At 38.3% G+C, this 19,179-nt stretch overlaps 1 protein-coding gene across 3 annotated transcripts in view; it reads left to right on the plus strand.

Annotated features, from left to right (window-relative positions):
- Window positions 1-19,179, plus strand: part of IDE (insulin degrading enzyme) — an 89,015-nt gene that overhangs the window by 65,645 nt on the left and 4,191 nt on the right. For 2 of the 3 annotated variants that reach the window (XM_032491316.1, XM_032491318.1), the window contains exons 15-22: window positions 2,232-2,376; window positions 4,880-4,990; window positions 5,987-6,107; window positions 8,862-8,953; window positions 9,867-9,978; window positions 12,664-12,831; window positions 14,195-14,467; window positions 15,471-15,532. In XM_032491316.1, the coding sequence (XP_032347207.1) occupies window positions 2,232-2,376; window positions 4,880-4,990; window positions 5,987-6,107; window positions 8,862-8,953; window positions 9,867-9,978; window positions 12,664-12,831; window positions 14,195-14,467; window positions 15,471-15,532 (1,084 nt within the window). Of the gene's footprint in view, window positions 1-2,231; window positions 2,377-2,867; window positions 3,013-4,879; window positions 4,991-5,986; window positions 6,108-8,861; window positions 8,954-9,866; window positions 9,979-12,663; window positions 12,832-14,194; window positions 14,468-15,470; window positions 15,533-19,179 lie in introns of all 3 variants that reach the window. The other variant, XM_032491317.1, reaches the window with a different exon arrangement.

Below are 19,179 nucleotides of genomic sequence, written 5' to 3' on the forward strand. Positions count from 1 at the left end.
CTAGAACTATGCTGAGATTTCTTTTTTTCAAAAACACATCAAACATGAGCTTTCTGATTATGGCTTATTGTTGGTAGAGAGCATTACAAAGCTGGTTTTATTTTTTCATAGTTCAGAGTGATATTTTTAACACTCTAAGCAACTTATCACACTTTCCCTTTTGGGTCCTATGCTTGGCTTCAGAAGACCCTTTGAGAGACCATTTGACATTTTTGCATTCTCTAATCTGCCTAGCATAGTTCTTAGAATTAAAAATGTCTGCTTCCCACCAATCCCCCTATCTGTGTTCTGGTCTCCCTAGAGGTAAACACTGTTAGGTTTCTTGTACAGTCCTATAGAAATGTTCTGTTTGTATATATCCTTTTAATCTTTTTCAGAAATAGGATTATATTATGCATACTTAAAGTTTTAAAACTCTGTGATCCATATTAAGCATATAACATCTGATTACAAAATAATATGTTTTAAATGAACAAGTGAACCAAGCATTCCACGTGAATTGTTCTTTTAAGAGTTAGTTTAGGACCCTCGCCAACTCACCAGCACAGCTGCTATGGATGCAGCTTTTTAGGACACCTCTTGGGATTGCACTCTGAGCTTGAGCCTTGTGGCTTTGAGCTTCCTGATCTGGCTTTTCACTTCCACCTAAAGGTGCCTGTGGGGATGAACCCTTTCAAGGACTCTTTTGTTTTGATGATTTTGCTTTTGCAAGTTGTGCCAGTAAGTTTCTGAGCTATTTGCCTAAAGAAGGAAGTCTGTCATCATGTATAATACTTAAAAAATTAAATGACAGAGTATATTCATTTAGATTTTCTAGGTGGAGAATGTTTGTATAGCTGTAGAATTTTCTCTTTGATTTTAATTCTCTGGGGCTAAGCATTTTGCCCCTATTTTTACTTCACTATCAGTTTTTGATGGAATTGTTGGCTTTGCTCTGAGTACATTTACTATTTGCTCTGAGTCCTATTTACTATGCTTTAGATAGAATGAAACTTTGAATTTGCTGTCAGACAAACCAAGCCAGGCACCTGCCTTAGGACCTTTGTGCTAGCTGTTTCCTTAGCCTGGAAATTTCTCCACCCAGATATCCCCAGCGCCTGCTCCTTGGCTTCCTTCAGGTCTGGGCCCAGATGTCACCTTATCAGAGGGGCCTTGAATAACAATTTTATAAATTAGAAATCTTCCTGTCTCACCACCACTACCCATCACTCCTATTCCTCTTACTCTGTTTTATTTTAGCCCATAACAGTATCACCCCCTGATGTATCATATTTAAATTTATTATTTGTCTTCTCCAACTAGACTGTAAACTCTGAAGTTAGGGACTCTGCCTGATTTGTTTCTTCTTTATTCCTGATACCTAGAGAATTGCCTAGCACTGTAGTAATGTATTTATTTGCTGAATGAATGAATCTTTTGCTTGCTTCTCATAAAGGTAAGCAGTGTCACATAGCCAAATCCATAGGTCATTTGACTTAAATTTGAATCCTAACTAAACTGCCACCACCCAGGTGACATGAGGAAAATGGTGTTTCTTATTTGGGAAATGAAGATTTAAGTTAGGTGATCTCTGCTGCCCTGTTTAGCTCTCTCAGTATAATTGTTTCCTCTCTTTTGTTCTTTTTCACTTAAACATTTTCCTATTTTTATATTTTTTCCTAGTTCTGGCTGCAGTTATATGGTAGAAATTATTAATTACTGACAGTGTTCTAGTCTGTTGGTTTGGTGGGGGACTCAGAGATAAGCTAACATTTTCATGGGTCTCAGTTTTTCTCTTTCAAATTCATACAATCCTAGCACACAAACTTCTCAAACTCATGCTCCTGTCCACCAAGAGTGTGGCTTGCTTAGAGGGAGAAAGAGGACATGCAGATGCTGTATTAGCTCTGTCAGCCATGCCTTCTCATATCAGCCTAAATGTAGGCATGCATTTTGTCCCATTCCCCCTCCATACCTCCTCCTGCGTTTCTGACTTGTCAGTTCTGCTACACCATCTGGGGTAAGCAATTCCTTCTTTCTCTTTACCAACACCAGCACACCACGTGGTATATTTCAGGCCTCTTCTTTAGATATCTTGTTTTTCCCTCATGAGAAGAGACAGATTCAAGAATTCAAAGAGTATCTTCAGGAAATTATATTAACTGGTGTTCAGTTCCTTGATTCATCTTGAAAGGCCACATCACATTGGGAAGTAATAAATCAGCTATTTTACTGTCAACATTTTCTTCCAGCCCATTTGCTTATGTGGACCCCTTGCACTGTAACATGGCCTATTTGTACCTTGAGCTCCTCAAAGACTCACTCAACGAGTATGCATATGCAGCAGAGCTAGCAGGCTTGAGCTATGACCTCCAAAATACCATCTATGGGATGTATGTAAGTACCCACGTCTTAGAGCCTTCCACTCATCAACATTTTTTATATTGATTTGATGGAAGCATTTTTGATTGAGGGTATGAGTTTAATTTCTTTTTTTTTAATCTTTGTAGCTAATCGTATTTTCTCATCATTTAATTTTTAACTTAGCTCTTACTATGAGTATTCAGCAATATCCATTCATATTATGCAAATTTTCCTTGATTTCTTTTTTTTTTAAACATCTTTCATCAGATTGTCATATTTTTCTCCTCAAACAAAATTGGACCCTGATTTAGGTTTAGCTCTCACCCATTCTGTATCTGAAGTCTTGGTCTTTGACAACAGAGAATGAAGTCTTCCTGCCATTGTAAAACATTAGGCTGGCCTATATTGTTTCCCTAGAAATTCAGATCATGAGGCTGCATATCCATACTCTTCGGTCATGTTTCTTCATTACCATGCCACTGCTTGAGGTATCAAAGCATTTCTTTTGTTTTTCTTTTTGTTAGTCGCTACATTTATGCTGATCCTCTCCATTGCAACATGACATACCTGTTTATCAGGTTATTGAAGGATGATTTAAAAGAGTATACATATGCAGCACGCCTCTCAGGTTTGAGCTATGGCATTGCATCAGGAATGAATGCAATACTTGTAAGTAAAATGAAAACCAAAGAAAAGGCGTCACACCGTTTAAGCATTATGTTGAGCTTGGGAAAACTATTAACTTCTGCATTTTAAAACAAGAAGATTGATGGTTTTTTCCTTGCACCTTTTTAATGGTTGAAGAACTCAAGTTAGTATTAGTTCCACTAACATATGATTTAGTAGAGTTCAGTGCATCTTGTGAACATGTATGTGTGCTACATTTATTTGCATGTTCCTCTGCTTGAAATGTTTAACATATTAATCCTGAAAGCATGTTGTTCTTTCCATATATTTGATTATATTAATATCTGTAAATGAAAGATGCCCATAGTTACTATTGTGGTGCTGAATTTTACTTATAAGCTTTCTGTATTTCTGCTAACGGTAGTAGAAAGTTCCTGTGTTCAAACACACCTGACATTTTCATTCAATTTGTTTTGAAGCATGTGTCATTAACTTCTTTTAAGTATGTTTTAAGAAGCATTATTAATTACATTAAATACACTAAGAAATAACTAGATCCTTTGTCTTGAGACCATTTCTGCTACATATCCAAATTTATACCTCATTTCCAAATTAATACCCGTCTTCTGGCACACATTCATCTTCACTTTTCTTGAAAATGTATTGTATATTTTCGTAGCAGCTGAAATGAGAGCATGTGTTGTGTACTCCTCTTTCTAATTCTTATACAAACGGTTTTAGGGTTTTAAATTTTATTTATTTTGCAGTGACTTTTTTTCTTCACACAAGTGAATTTTCTAGTAGTTTTTGTTTTGTAATGTATTACAACGTGTATAACCTAATCATTTTCAGAGTCCAGGGAAATTTGAAGCTGAGAGATCAAAATAAAATCCAAATAGAAAAGTAATAATCTATGGTTTATATTTCGCTATTGAGTTTTAGTAGCATATTACCATTAAAATAAATAATTTGTTATATGTGACAAGATGGGTTTTCTGCTAGTTGTCAGTATAGTTCCCACAGTATGTGATGTGTTTTTCATGGCCAGTGACCTTCACTCCTTCTGAGATTCTTGCCTATCATTTTTCTTAAGGTAGAGGCTTCCATAGGTATTTTACTTGCAATGTATCCTCTACTGCTGTGGGTGCCACCATGTGACAATGTAATAGTAGGAAATATGATAATAGGCTTCCCCTGGTTCTCAAACTGTTATGCTTTCAGAAACTATTAAAGTAAATTATCCTAAGGCAAAATCCAGACAATGTTTCCTCACTTCACATCTGTTTTGCCATTGGCTTTTGGTACATTGGCAGAACTCATCAAACAAGCAAGTAGTGAGGCATATAGATCGTTATTGGGCAACATTGAATGAGAAAAGTGGCAAAATGCCACATAATACAAAACTGGGGCCACCTGATTTCTTGAAAGATGATTTTTTAAATATTTAAATATAGACAATTTGGGGACATAGCCAATAGTTTTCTAGATAACACTCCCCTATGATTTTTACCTTCTTAACATGCTTGTAAAAACCTTAAGCCTGCCATTCCTTAGTGATTCTTTTTGAAGATTAAACTTAAATCATATTTTGTAATTAATTTTGATTTAATAAGAACTTAAATTTTCATTGTGTAGAGTGTGCTGCCATAGTTTGCCATCAGGTGAGTTTTCCTGCTGTCAATTTTGCTTAAGAGAAGCAAAATTATGCTTTTGTGTATTAGTAAACAAAGATGATTACGTTATCTTACTAAGTATTAAACTATATTTAAAAGAAGTTAAATTAATTGAATTTCTTGTTTTATTTTTATTTTGATACACTTGGTTTGGGGATTTTCTAAATGTTTTAAAGTCAAGTTTAAGTTGTTTCATGATGTTTTTAGACTTTTAATACCCTGAACTCTTTCTGTAGCTCTCAGTGAAAGGTTACAATGACAAGCAGCCAATTTTGCTAAAGAAGATTATTGAGAAAATGGCTACCTTTGAGATTGATGAAAAAAGATTTGAAATCATCAAAGAGGCAGTAAGTTTTCTGAACTTATTTTTATAATGTGCTGTTTTTTTTATTTATAAGGTAATATTGCCATGTTATGAACATTTTTAGAGAAGTCACGAGGAAAGAAGTGTTACAACCCTGTGGCAGTCATCTCACCCTATCTTTGCTAAATCCTATACTCTACCCAGGAAGAAATCCCAGCAGACTCTGGTGAACATCTGGCCCCTTCTTTGTAGGCCCTCAGAGCTAGGACAGTTGCAGCACTTACTTACTTTTCAGAGCGAAGCCTGAGGTAAACCAGTGGCTTTCAGGGACTCATGGATAGTTTCATCCAACCTTCATTAAGAAGAATGCTCAATTCTGCGGTTGGGACCTCAGTCTATCATGACAGCCTTGTTACATTAAGGCAGACTATTTAGGCTTGATGTACCTTCCACTTAAATTGAACTCACTGTTGGTCCAGTAATGGAAATATGGGATGGATAGCTACTTCAAAAGCCAAACTATGACCTTCATTGTACACCAAAAGAAATGATCAATTTTCAGGTAAACATTCAGTATTTTACGTACACATACACACACACATACATACACACACACACACATACATACATACACATACATATCCATGTTGCTTGTTTAAAGAGACTTTTGGGATGACTTTATGGTGAAGAATTAAAGAATGCCAAGAGATGGAGGTCCTGAAAACTCAGGATAACTTTCTGAGGAATAAAAGGGGTCCCATAGTGAAGATGCTTAGAGTACATGTCAGATGCTGGGGATAAAGCAACAGCCTGGACAAAGTAAAAGCAGACTCTTTAGTTTAAGGATCAGAGAGGGGACAAGAGTAAGTCCCATTCTAAATTACATAATACGAAAATTTACAAAGAGGAGCAAGAAGCAGATATCTCTGCATTCCAGCAACATAGGATTTATGCAAAATGAAGTTTGATTATAGCTGCTCTTTTGAAATGATTTGAAAAGGATTGATAACATTAATGAACCCATGTCTCCCTTCACTAGTATATGCGATCTCTTAACAATTTCCGAGCTGAACAGCCTCACCAGCACGCCATGTACTACCTCCGCTTGCTGATGACTGAAGTGGCCTGGACTAAAGATGAATTAAAGGAAGCCCTGGATGGTGAGATTCTACATAGAACCCGATGGTTTCTTCTTCTTCTTTTTTTTTTTTTTTTTCCCAAAATCATTTTGATTTATCCTGTTATCTAGGGTTTATGTTTTCTGATAACTTGTAATCTGTTAAAGCCAGCTGTGCATACTTTTTCTGACAAAAACAGTGTGGCCTTTGAAGTGACTTTTGTGTTCAGGCAGTTTTACCACATTTGCTATTTTCAACCTAGACCCATAACAATCAGTTACTACTATTCATAGTTCCTTGCAGATGACTGAATGTTTTGAACCAAGCACTTAACCTTGTTAATATTAAAGTTTTCAGAAAAGGAAAAAGGCTGAGCTGGAAAGTCACACAGGAAGAATGCTTAGGCATTTTTAGATCTGTTCAGTTTGGTTAAAAAATGGAAAATATGTAAAGCCTAAAGAGTCATCTTTTGTTGCTTTTTTCCTAAAATCCTTGATATAGTTTTCAGAGGTTTTGCTTGAAAGCCCTAAATTCTTTGAGGGCAGTGATTATACTTTCCTTTTATCTTCTTTATTTAGTATTTAGTATAGTGAATGCCTATTCAATGGAATGAAATTAAATTCAGGGTTGTTTTGGGGGAAAGAATGTAGACTGATATCACCCTTTATTAGTGTTTTATCTTTTCCATTTCTCAGCATTGCTTTACCAGTTAATCTTTCTTCCTACATGCTCAGCAATAAGAAAAAAGAATACTATTGAATTTTTGGTGATCTTTTATGACAAGTCCTTATTTATTATGTATCACTACACCTTTGATGTCTTCAGTAACAAATCAAGAACACAGTATTGAAAACTATTATTTTATTGGTTGCTTCAGGCATTGGGTAGGCACATATAATATAAAATTCATTAACTAGATCAAATGCATTTTTAATCTGGACAGTTAATATACCTTTCTTTGCAAAATGGTTATGAGTCAAATCTGGTTAATAGCAAAAATTTTACCTTTTTAAAAAATACCAAAGAATTGATCTAAAATATATTTTTGAGCAATTAAACCTGCATGCAGCATGATCAAAAATCAGAAGTTTGGGGGTTTCTCCCCCTTTTATTAGATTCTGGGTCAGGTGGTATATGAATTTTAAGCAGAAAAAGCTCTAAAGTATCTCATAGGTATGTGAAGCCTTCCTAAAATGTGTTTTATAAACAGAAAGTCAGCACTTTTTTGTTGACATTTTCTACTCTAATAAATGATCATTCTGTTTTGAGATACACATACACACACACAATAATCCAGTAGAGCCAACATGGCTTAATCTGGAGATAGCTCAGTGTGAGAGGCTGGCTTCCATGTGATTCTCAGTCAGTCAGCTATCCAAGTGCCAGCGTAGCAAGAACCTTGGAGTTCAGTGTGGTCTAACAGCATTTTCTGACTGCGTGCTATGCACCAGGCATTAGATTTCAGGTGCATAAGTGTAAACAGATTCTTTTTGTAGAGGCAGAGAGACTAGGTGTTGTGATAGAGGTCTGCAGATAGTACTGAGAGTCTCTAGTAAAGGGGGCTCCTTGCACAGTGCAGTGAGTGGAAACAGTGTGCACTTTCAAATTAGACTAAGGATCAGATGCAGCTCTGTGACTTACTGGCTTGCTGACTTTGGACAGGAAGCTTAAATTTTTTTAACTTTAGTTTTCTCATCTTTAAAACAGGTTTAATAGCACATACTTGATAGTTTATAACATTTATAAAATGCGTGATGCATAGTAAGCACTTGTTAATTTCCTTCCCATGCCTGTCTTTAAATTTCAGTTACTAATTTTAACATCCATTATAGCGTTTATTAGTATGGTGTTCTAGTAGAGAAGAGACAACTCTTCTTAACTGAAGAATTAGATCAATGCCTGTAAAAGTAACTAGGGGAATAGAAAACTCACTATTGGAATTCCATGATAATAATTGATACAGGCAATATCCACCACTGGATGCTAGAATTAGTGGGTAAAAGTTAAGAAGGGACAGGATATTTGTATGGACTCAAAGTATTTCCCCCAAAATAAATATTTAAAAATTACAGTGGGAAAAGTAGCCATTGAGGGGTAGGTGGCTTTTCCTAAGTGCTAGTAGAGTACGCATGAGTGACTTACTTATAACCAAAAGATGAAAACAGTACACTGTCATTTCAGTACAGACATCTGGCAGATAGCACCTTAGCCACGTGATCTGTATTAACATCACTAGTCCTACGTACGGCATGTCAGCATCGTGTGCCCCCAATGTGATACCCTGAGAAAGACACATTACCTCTGTGGTAGTCTTCCTAGGAATACATAAGCTCAGTTTAATCATGAGAAAACACTAGACTAACCCAAATAGAGGACATTCTGTAAAATAACTGAGAAGTACTGTTCAAAAATCGTAAGGTCATGAAAGATCAGGAAGGAACAAGAAACTGTTACAGATTGGAGGAAACTAAGGACACATGACCACTAAATGCAAGGCAGGTTCATGGATTAGATCTTGGAACAGTAAAGGGATATTAGTGGAAAAACTGAAATCCAAATAAAGTCTATATTTTAGTTAATAGTATTGTACCAGTGTTAATTTCTTAGTTTGGATCATTGTACTAGGCTGTGAAAGATGTTAACGTTAGAGAAATGTAAGTGAAAAGAATACAGGAACTCTGCACTATTTTTGCAACTCTTGTAAGTTTCAAATTATCTCAAAGTTTTTTTATTTTTTGTTTTTTAAAAAAAAAAACTTCATAGGTAGAGCTTACTATTTCTTACATCTGTTTACAGATGTCACCCTTCCTCGCCTTAAGGCCTTCATACCTCAGCTCCTGTCACGGCTGCACATTGAAGCCCTTCTCCATGGGAACATAACAAAGCAGGTAGGTGGCTGAGGTTTTAGCAATCTTTTATGGCTCAGTCCAAGAGAAAATTTTTACCCTAGTCGGTCTAAGACCACTAACCACCACTGTGTGGTTGTGTAAGCACATTAGCATTGACTCAGCCTTCTCTGCTCTATGGAGGAAGGTAGGAGAGGGCATGGGAAAGCAGAATGGTCATGGGTAACTATGGACCTACTTTTACGGCTATCTCCTGTGTTGTTGCCTGCCTTGTGCAATCACTGGAGGAAATGGGAATAAGCATCCCTACTCTGTAGGAAGCTGAACTGTGTAGTGGATAGGAGTACATGGTAAGGAATTAGATAGCCTAGATTCAGATCCTGACTCTGCCACCTACTAGTTATGTAATCCTCTGAATGTGTTCATCTCTCTTGCTTAGTTTCTTTATCTATAAAATTAGACCTATAAGGATTAAATTAAATAGTACATACCAGAAGTTTAGAACATGGAAAGATTCCAGAATTCCTGTTGTCATCTGTCTCAAGAGCCCACACTCTGTACCACTTTGCTGTATTGCCTCCAAAACAGTATGCAAGGTCAGGTGCTAATAAGTGGCCCAGACAAGGTTCTTACCAAGGTCCGTTTTATTAAAAATAAAGCTTTACACTGACCTCCTTTGCTTTGCTGTAACCCCAGCTGTCTGAGATGATGGTCAGTCACTTGGGACCAACTTCTTATCACCAGTACCACTCCAGCATCAAGATCAGTGCTGATGACTGTCTGGGTCTCTGTTTCTCTTCACCCCTACCATACTGACTATATTGCAGATTGACAAGTTCAATTTTTATCCATTTGAATAGGATCAAATGTATTTAAAATTTAAAAATCCACTTTTATTTCACAAGCGTGTTGTTTTCATATTGCATGGGCTGCTGTGACCTCTTTCTTTCCACAGGCTGCATTAGGAATTATGCAGATGGTTGAAGACACCCTTATTGAGCATGCTCATACAAAACCTCTTCTTCCAAGTCAGCTGGTTCGGTACAGAGAAGTTCAGCTCCCTGACAGTAAGTGGAAATGTTATAACTCTGATAATGAACTACTTTGACATAATATTGTGTGATTACAGGTGGGTTGAATTCACTTGGATGATAATGTATAGTTTTGTGGTAAAGATCTACTGGGATCCTCTACTATTTTAAGAAGTATGTTGAAGGTAGAGAATTCCGTCAGAAAATTATTTATAGGAGGGCTAAAGAGGTGAAACTGGAAGTAGTTATTTTGAAGAGACTGGTACTAGAATTGGCTGGTAATTGAACGTAGAGGAGTTAGAAAGTAAAAAATCATAAAGCTAAAGAAATGTTGCTGTGGAGCTCGAAATAAAATTTGTTTATAAAAAATGGAAATGAGAATCATAATATTTAATTAGAAGCCCATAGGAATCTTTGGCAGAAGACTCACAGGTACAGATAGCAACATGTATTCATTATATCCATATTTGTAAAGAATTAACATAAAGAATTGTTAATAACAGAGAGGAGGGTATAGCTTAGTGGTAGTATGTGTGCCTAGCATGCATGAGGTCCTGGGTTCAATCCCCAGTGCCTCCACCAAAATAAGTAAGTAAGTAAATAAATAAACCTAATAACCTCCCCCCACCAAAAGTAAAAATAAAAAAGAATTGTCAGTAGCATACTAGAGTTTGCAATGCTGGATTACTTCTGCAGTAACAGTGATTTCTTTTAGTATAAAACTCATTAAGCATTTTCAGTATTGTTCAAAATTGTATAGTGGAAAGTACAGGAATGAGAAACATTGATTTTTTTTTTTTTCAAGCCACACTTGATTGTCAGCTGTTCCCCATGCATGCGTGTTCTGTGCTTTTTTCCCCAGCTGGTTTACCCAGCTGTTTTTTCCCCAGCTGTTTTACTGAAATAGTGCTCCCTCCATGCCACCCGCCCTTCCTCATGGACCCTGTTCATCCTACACCCTGTTCATCCTTCCAGGCCTGTTTTATAAGCTACCTACTCCACTGAACTTTTCCTAAAAGTAATCACTTCTTCTTCTGACCTCCCAGCATAGGTTTTCTGAACTTTTCCTTATTTAAGCTACGCAGCATTTCTTCTCTGCATTGGAACTGAAGTGCATATACATCTCTCTTGTTAGGCTATTCATTTCTTAAGGCAGGGATCTGTGTCTGGCTCCTTGGAGTAGCTACTAAAGCAGCTCGGACATAGCACTACCTCAGGATGTCCTTGTTGAATGCTCAAAGTCACCGTGAGCACAGCGTTGCTGTTCTGTGTGGCTACTCGTCACAGACCTGGTAATGGTTCATTTCAAACTTCTGTTTGTTCCCAGTCACTGCCACGTGGCAGAGAGGAAGAATCAGGAACTGCTGCCATTCAGAAACCATAGAATTTGATTATCAGGAAAAGTGGAGACAGTCTGGAAACAAAATTTCAAAGTGAGGTCTGTCTTTCACAGTGACTCTTTTTACTACACTTCCTGCTTTCTCTCTCTTCTATGGCTGTCTCTTTTTGTCCCCCAAGGGCCCTCACAAACTGCCCTATGCTCAAAAATGACTCAGTTTACTTCCAAATGCTAGGTTTTAGGAAATCATTCTAATTTAGCCAACTGATCAGATGTGAATGTCTTAAATAGTTCTTCGCTATTAGTTGTTCCTCTCCATGGGACTGTATTTACAGTTTAAAAAGGAAAACTTCAGGCATTGTGAAGAAGGAGACATTTTGGGATATGTATGAAAAGGCTGGAAGTGTGTGGGGGAGACAGACTGAGATCCTGTGTTCCCCATCCTGTTCTGATGAAGGAACTTAGTGCTGCCAGTATGCAATCAGGAAGCTCGACTATTGATCAGACTTGGACCTGGTCAGAAAAGTAAATAGACAAAATACAACTCCAGGCTTCTCTGCCTCCCTTTACTGTTGATGTCTGTCTAAATCATCATTCATGAAAGTGAGCAAGCGTAGCATTTACTGCTGGGTCTGAGAAGTCTTATTTGTGTGTCTTACATAATACTAAATACTAAGTAAGCACTGTGCGTTTGCTTAGGCACATTTACTGCTCATGAAATAGTTAACAGATTATAAAGCGTGGAATACTAAAACTCAGCATATCTGAGTTTTAGTCTTAGCTCGCTCTACCATCTGACTTTGTGTCCTTGGACAAGTCACCCCGCTTCTCAGGGTCTTAGTTTCCTCGTCTCTAAAGTGAGATGTTAGGCTAAGTCAGCTCTAAGCATTGTACACATTCATGTGAATTTGTGAAGTGACCTTTAGTGTGGGTGTTGGTAATCAATATGGGGAATAAAATGCTAAATAGGTAATAAAGGCACAACTACTAATCTAAAAAATTGTTTTGTATGGTTCTTAAAACATAGATGGTATTTCTGTTGAGATTCTTACACATATTAGCTAGTTCTAATCTAGTATGTAAACTATGTTGTACATTTCATTAACTATGGCTCTCATTTAGCATTCACACATAGTCATAAAATTTTTTTTGTAAGTTTTTTTGCCCTTTAAAGTCAGTGAGTGTTTATTGAGGGCCGCAAGTATAGATCAGTATGTTAGGATTCTCTTGGGTTAAGTTTCACATTCTTAATAGATTAATTGCTGTTTGGAACTGCCAAAAGACACCAACCAAATTGAACAAGTTCAAACAGCCAAACAAAGCATGAACTTTATTAAACTGTACGTTTTTGAACGTTTTCCTCTCTTCTTGAAATTTCCTAGGAGGATGGTTTGTTTATCAGCAGAGGAATGAAGTTCACAATAACTGTGGCATCGAGATATACTACCAGACAGACATGCAGAGCACCTCGGAGAATATGTTTCTGGAGCTCTTCTGTCAGATCATCTCTGAGCCCTGCTTCAACACCCTGCGCACCAAGGAGCAGCTGGGTGAGGGGGAAGCAGTGGGCAGCAAGATAGCACAGACCTTGTCCTCGAGAACATTCTCTGCATGTACCCTCCCCTAGCATGGTGGTTCAGGCATGCTCTGCTCAGAAAGACTTGTGAAAGCCTTGTTTGTGGGGAACCTCTAGAAGATAAGCAGTTAATATCTTATGGGCATTAGAGCAATTCTTAAGGAGCTGACAGTGTGTTCACATTACATACATGTCAATAAAGAGGTCATTTTGGGTGGGGGAGAGAGGATGTTAAGGGAAGACTGTTACGGGTGGCAAGGTGGGAGGCACGCCATCCAGAGAAGCTTAGATTTACTGAATTTTGGGTTCCCTGTAGGGGCAGGTATTTTCTTTTATTCATCTTTGTATCCCAAGCATGGGACACATAGAAGGTACTCAGTAAGTGCCTGTTGAGGAAATGTTTCAGGCAGAATTGTAGGCACTTTTAAAATCTGTGGAGATCCTGGCAGGTTTGATCAGTTAAGGAAAGAAAGAAGCCCCAGTAATATACTTTGAAGAGTCAGTGAAAAAGAATTTGGGTGAGTCTCCCCAAGTAACAATCTTCTTTTTAAACAATCACCATGCTCGATGCTGGACAGTGAAAATGAATAAATTGTGGATGGTCCTTCCCTTCAAGTTGCTCACAGTCTAATCAGGAAGGCAGACCTGTAAAGGAGTAATAATAGTATAGTGTGGTAAATGCTATACTAAGAGTGTTCCAACTCTGAAGGCTTTGCTGAATGTAGGGAGGAGTGGTTCTGGGCAGATTAGCTGGAGGAGGCAAGCCGCAAGCTCAGTTTAGGAAAGATGTTGATGGGAGGTAGTGTGTGAGGTCACAAGATGACAGTGGAAGTACAACCTTCAGTTACGTGGTCTCTAAAGATCTGCAGTCTGAATGGAGCTGGTCTGGGAGTGGGTTATCTAACAAGAAACGCAGCAGCAGAGGCGAGTTCACTTAAGGAACGTGGATGTGAAAGGAAACTGAGCTAGGACAATGGTTAGGGGATGAAAATGGGTCCAGCATTTCATAGGGATGAGAATAACTTTAACATGGATAGAAGGGGATTAACTCACAGACAGTGAGGAGCTTGGGGTTGTTGAGTTTGAATGAAGAATAGGGGTTTTGTTTTTTGTTTTTTTAAGAAGAAAGTGTTAGCTCCAACTTTCTAATTATTGAGAGAGCTCTTCTGCTCTATTCTTAGGAACTGAAGATATTTTTAATTGTTCATTTCTTCAGAGGTGAATAATATAAACCTCTAAAGTGGATTTTATTTGCTCTGACAGAATAATTTTTGAAAGATTATAAATGACCCATGTCTGAAATGCCCAAGTCCTGACTGTGGGTGTTTGTGTTTCAGGCTACATCGTCTTCAGTGGGCCACGCCGAGCCAATGGTATACAGGGCTTAAGATTCATCATCCAGTCAGAAAAGCCACCTCACTACCTAGAAAGCAGAGTGGAAGCTTTCTTAATTGCCATGGAAAAGTCCATAGAGGACATGACAGAAGAGGCCTTCCAAAAACACATTCAGGCATTGGCGATTCGTCGACTAGATAAACCAAAGAAACTGTCTGCAGAGTGTGCTAAATACTGGGGGGAAATCATCTCCCAGCAGTACAATTTTGACAGAGGTAAGGCAAAATTAAGGCCCCCAGCATTCATGGTGGGTAAGTGAAACATTTGAGGGCATTGATGCCATTCTACAAAATGGTATTCATTTTGTAGGTGATGTTCCGGTATGATTTGGGAGGGGGGGAAGGGGCATAGCACTTCTAAAACCGTTGTTTAACATAACAGCACTTTTCCATTAGAAACTTTATCTTTCTTTTTTCTCTAAAAATGGAGCTGGATCTATCTGTGCCTCATAATAATGCACTAATAATAAGTCCGATTTCACTTTTTGTGTTCAGTCAGTATGAAGGTTCTGAGCACAGATGTGTAGGTATCTATTTCTCATAACACTAAATGGAGAATGTGCAGACTGAACTGTCATGGGGCGAGTGCTGTCCTAGAGGCACAGGGTTCAAACATTTGCCTTTCGGGATCTCCAAAAATCTGTCAGTGCTTATAGATTTGGGAGAGCTGTGCTCCCTAAAGTCTCCTGCTTGTCAGCTTCCTTTCGCCTTTCTTAGAGCCGAGATTAATGATGGAGTATGTTCGGCTACCCTAGAAGTCAGGAGAGTTGGGTCGTGTTCTCATTCTGACACCAACGAGACAGAGATCTCAGCCAAGTCACCTTTTTTGGGCCTCCATTTTCTTACCTGTAATTTTCTGCAGTTGGGCCCACTCACTATTAATAATAGTACCTGCCACTTATTGAGCACTTCCCATCTGCCCTAGCATCATGGTACTATCAGTTAAGTAGTTGTTACCTCCAATTTCCCGATGAGGAAACTGAAGTTCAGAAAAGTTGAAGTGACTATCCCCAAATCCAGCAGCTTGTTAGGTAGAGAGCCAGGATAACCTCTTGCTTTTTACTTGAAATTTATTCCCTTACTACTTGCAGAAGCATATGATCACTTAAAAAGATGGATACTTAAGAGTGTTGGAGTAAAGTATATTGTCATTTAGTGTGGTATTCTGAGCTACTTAAAATGGAAATATTGGTAAATTCCTGTTCAATTACTTTTTCAGATAATACAGAAGTTGCATATTTAAAGACACTTACCAAGGAAGATATTATCAAATTCTATAAGGTAAGTTCAATTTGCATATTTAGATTTTAATTGGTAAGAAACTCCTGTATGCACTGTGCTGTGTGTTCCTGGTTTGAACCTATTCAGGCAGGATTTGTGAAGGCACTTTTATGGATGTAAGGATTGTTGACACATATTAGTGTTAGAAAAAAATAGACAGTTTCTATTGAACCCAGTACTGTTTTCCTCTCTCACTGGACTGAGGACTGTAACAGTCCTTCCTGGCTTCCCAGATCTCACCTAGGTTACCCTTTTGTTTCTTCTCTCTGTTACCCACCCCAGCCCACAAAGAACACTGCTGAGCTTCTGGGGGGAAGAAAGAGCATAGAAAACAAATAAAACTTGAGAATCAGATTATTTTCCAGTCTCTGACAACTGTTAATCATCTTCACCCATTTAGGTGCCACTGTGGCTCTTTTTTTAAATAAGTGATTACTCACCTTTGAACTGTGTTCCAAGATCTTGTGAATTTTAAATGCCTATGCTCATTGAGAACATTTATCAAGAAAAAAGAGAGACACCACCATTAAAGTTTTCCCAGTACAGCTTTAAGTGGTTTACACCATCTAAAATTTCCCCACCTATAACAAAATTCTAAGAGTAGCAAAAATTTTAAGTGGGCATATAATATGTAATAAGCATGCTAAGTGCAGAAATTAAAAACTTACACTGCAGTAGAGTTGTACCTAAAGTATTAACATGTATTCTTTGTAATGTATTAGGGCCTCTAACTTGTGTAAAATACTTCTATGTCTATTATTTTGTAGGACAAGGAGCATAATTATAGTCTGTAATTACCACTGTGCCTTAGAATTATACCCTATCTAGCATCCTTAGCCACTTCTCCTGGTTCATACCTGATTTATTAGGCACCAGTTGTTTGGTCAGGAACTCAGCCCTGCCTTGTGCTAACATCACTTTGGAGGGATATCATCTGCCTTACGTTGTCATTTTTCAGGAATGTAAGTGCTCATATGAGGGTCAATACTTGCAGTTCTCATTAGGATGATTTTGTCAAGTTAGTTGTACAGTAAAGGCTAATCACATCTAATCCACCGCTGTTGCCGCTATGTGGGAGAGTGAGGGAAAGGAAATAGTCCCTGACCTGCGGGTGCTGATAGTTTCCTAGAGGAAAAGGATACCTTGCACCGTCTACCAGTTACTTAGACTTCTTCCCCCAGATCCTCTGCAGAACAAGGCTGCTGGATTCCTGCATGTGGAAACAAATATTAATATAGCCAGTAATGCCTTAGCAATAAGAAAAGAGAGACAACAGCAATTTTAGGCTTAAAATCTGACAGTAAAATGCAGCATTTTGAATGTACCTTTCTCAGCAATGGGATGTGAGTCATGTTGGCTATGGAAGTGGTTGGCTGGGCACGTTACCATTTTCTTTACCTCATGGCTCCCTTGCATTGTGTAGGGGAAGACAGTCTCATCTAAACTAGTCTTGCTCTGGCAGTGATAGTCTTTTAAAAATACATATATTTTGATAAGGGGGAGGCTAGACCTGTAAAGGGGCAGTGGGTATGTGGGAAATCTGTGAGCCTTCCACTCAGTTTTGCTGTGAACCCAAACTGCTTTAAAAAATAATCTATTTTAAAATATCTATGTATGTAATAAACACACATTTTTTAATAAAAAAATATACGAGACAAGATTCTGATATGAAGTATAAGGCCAGATACTCTGTGTGTCTATGAAGAGAGCTCTGCGGTAGGTCTGTGAGGGGCAGAGAGGTGCAGGAGCTGTGCTCCAGGACGCACGCCCGCCACCCGGCTCTCCGCCAGCCAGCCTCACTCAGTGACCTCAGCTTCTTCCAAGGTTCTCTTACCTGTGGGGCAGCAGCCGGAGCATATATGGTTTCTGAACACAGACTTAGGGCTCAGCCCCATCACCAACTAGCTAGCTCTGTGACCCTGGCCAAGTTACTTAAGCTTCCTTATTTACAAAATAGAGATTAATTGGAGAATTCGTTGACATGAAGTATGTAAAGTGGTTGGCACTTAGTAGCATTTAATAAATAGTCTTTATTGTTGTTATCTCTTTATTAGTAATACTCAATCCCAGTGATTTTAAATGTTTTAATCAGCATGCTTTAAATCAGAGTATATTTTCCTCCTTGATGTTATAAAGTAAGTTTTAGTTGTGTTGATTTACTACTTAAGACTGTTAAACTTTGTGAGGTTAGTTATCTGTTCTCAGTTGCGTACAAAAGAGGGTATTCATGTTCAGCTCTTTTGGGTTCTTAAGACATCCATTTTAAAGCATTATTAGTTATATATGTTCGAAAAGAATGATGTTTTAACATAACTTACTGTAATGTTTCCAGAAGAAATGAAGATTTGTCTTTCCTTCCACAAATTCTAACATTTATTTGAAGTTACAAGTGGTACCAGATTACTAAATTTGTGAAAATAGTAGTTATAAGACTGACTCTTTCTTGTCATAAAAAATAAGAGTATTTATTACCAAGCTTAAGCTAAATCTAGGACAGCATTTCCGTAGCTATGTTCTGTGGTACACTTGTGTTCTACAAGATAAGGGGTACCTAGGAAAAAGGGTTTCGTGACCATGTAGTTTGGGAATGACCTCACTCTTTATTCCCAAGCTTGGAGAATCACAGAGCTTGTTAGCCTTTTAAAAGTTCTAAGAAGCTGCATAGTCAAGATTTCTTTAGCCCAGCATTTGTATAGTTTCGATTAACAAAATATTTCATAAGATGATTTCACTATGGGTCCTCTTTTTTGCACAGAATATCTGTAAATATCTCCTAAGACTCTAGTGTTCCTTAGAATACAGTTTGGAAGAAAAAGCAGTGAGTCTGTTGGTTGGTTCATTGGTTTTTAGAAAAATGGGGATTGTCCTAAGATGGTCAGGAAATTGAACAGTCTCAAACTGAAGAGGGTGTTCGACTGTTACCAATACAGCTTAAGAGAGCAGTGAAAGTTTGGGTGAAAAGGGATCTAGAACGGATCTTTGGAAGCCAACCTTTACTTTTTTACTCCAGTAAGTACAATGCTCTCAGATGAGGCACTGCACGTTACTGGAGGCAAACCTGGACTAAGCTGCTGAAAGAGGCTGCTCCGCCAGCTGGCGGGAGCTGTGGTCAGGTTTGTTCTGCAAGCAGGGCTTCCACTGTAGCTGCACAGGGCCAGACTTATATGATAACTGCTCTGTAAATAACCGGGAGTCAGCTTAGCTTTGCTGACAATGTCTTCCTCTGAGGATACAAAACAATACTTCTGGCTGAGGCATCAGGGGAAGCTTCATTACAAGGTGTGTTTTCCCTTTGGAAAAGGCAGATACAGGTCCAGCACTAAGGAGAAGGAAAAGGAGGAGACACTTCCCCACGGGATCCTTCTGCCAGCCTGCCACGCCTGGCATTCTTGGCAGTAACTAAGGGGAGTCCCTGCAAGCATCGTGGTGGGATGGAGAGGACAAGCAGACCTCATGTCTGAGACCATCCTTACAGTCTGTCATATCCTCTGTGTTTTAGCATCCAAGTCTCTAAAATAGGAACCATCGTAACACTTAGCTTAAAAAGAATCAAGTGAGCTAACATAAGAGAGAGGCTGATACAAGGCAAGACTTGAGGAATGTTAGTTTTCTTCTCTTTTGGTAGGTGAAGAACCACAGCAGTGCCC

This window comes from Camelus ferus, chromosome 11 (genome assembly GCF_009834535.1).
Source record: "Camelus ferus isolate YT-003-E chromosome 11, BCGSAC_Cfer_1.0, whole genome shotgun sequence".
In the NCBI taxonomy this organism is placed as follows: domain Eukaryota; kingdom Metazoa; phylum Chordata; class Mammalia; order Artiodactyla; family Camelidae; genus Camelus; species Camelus ferus.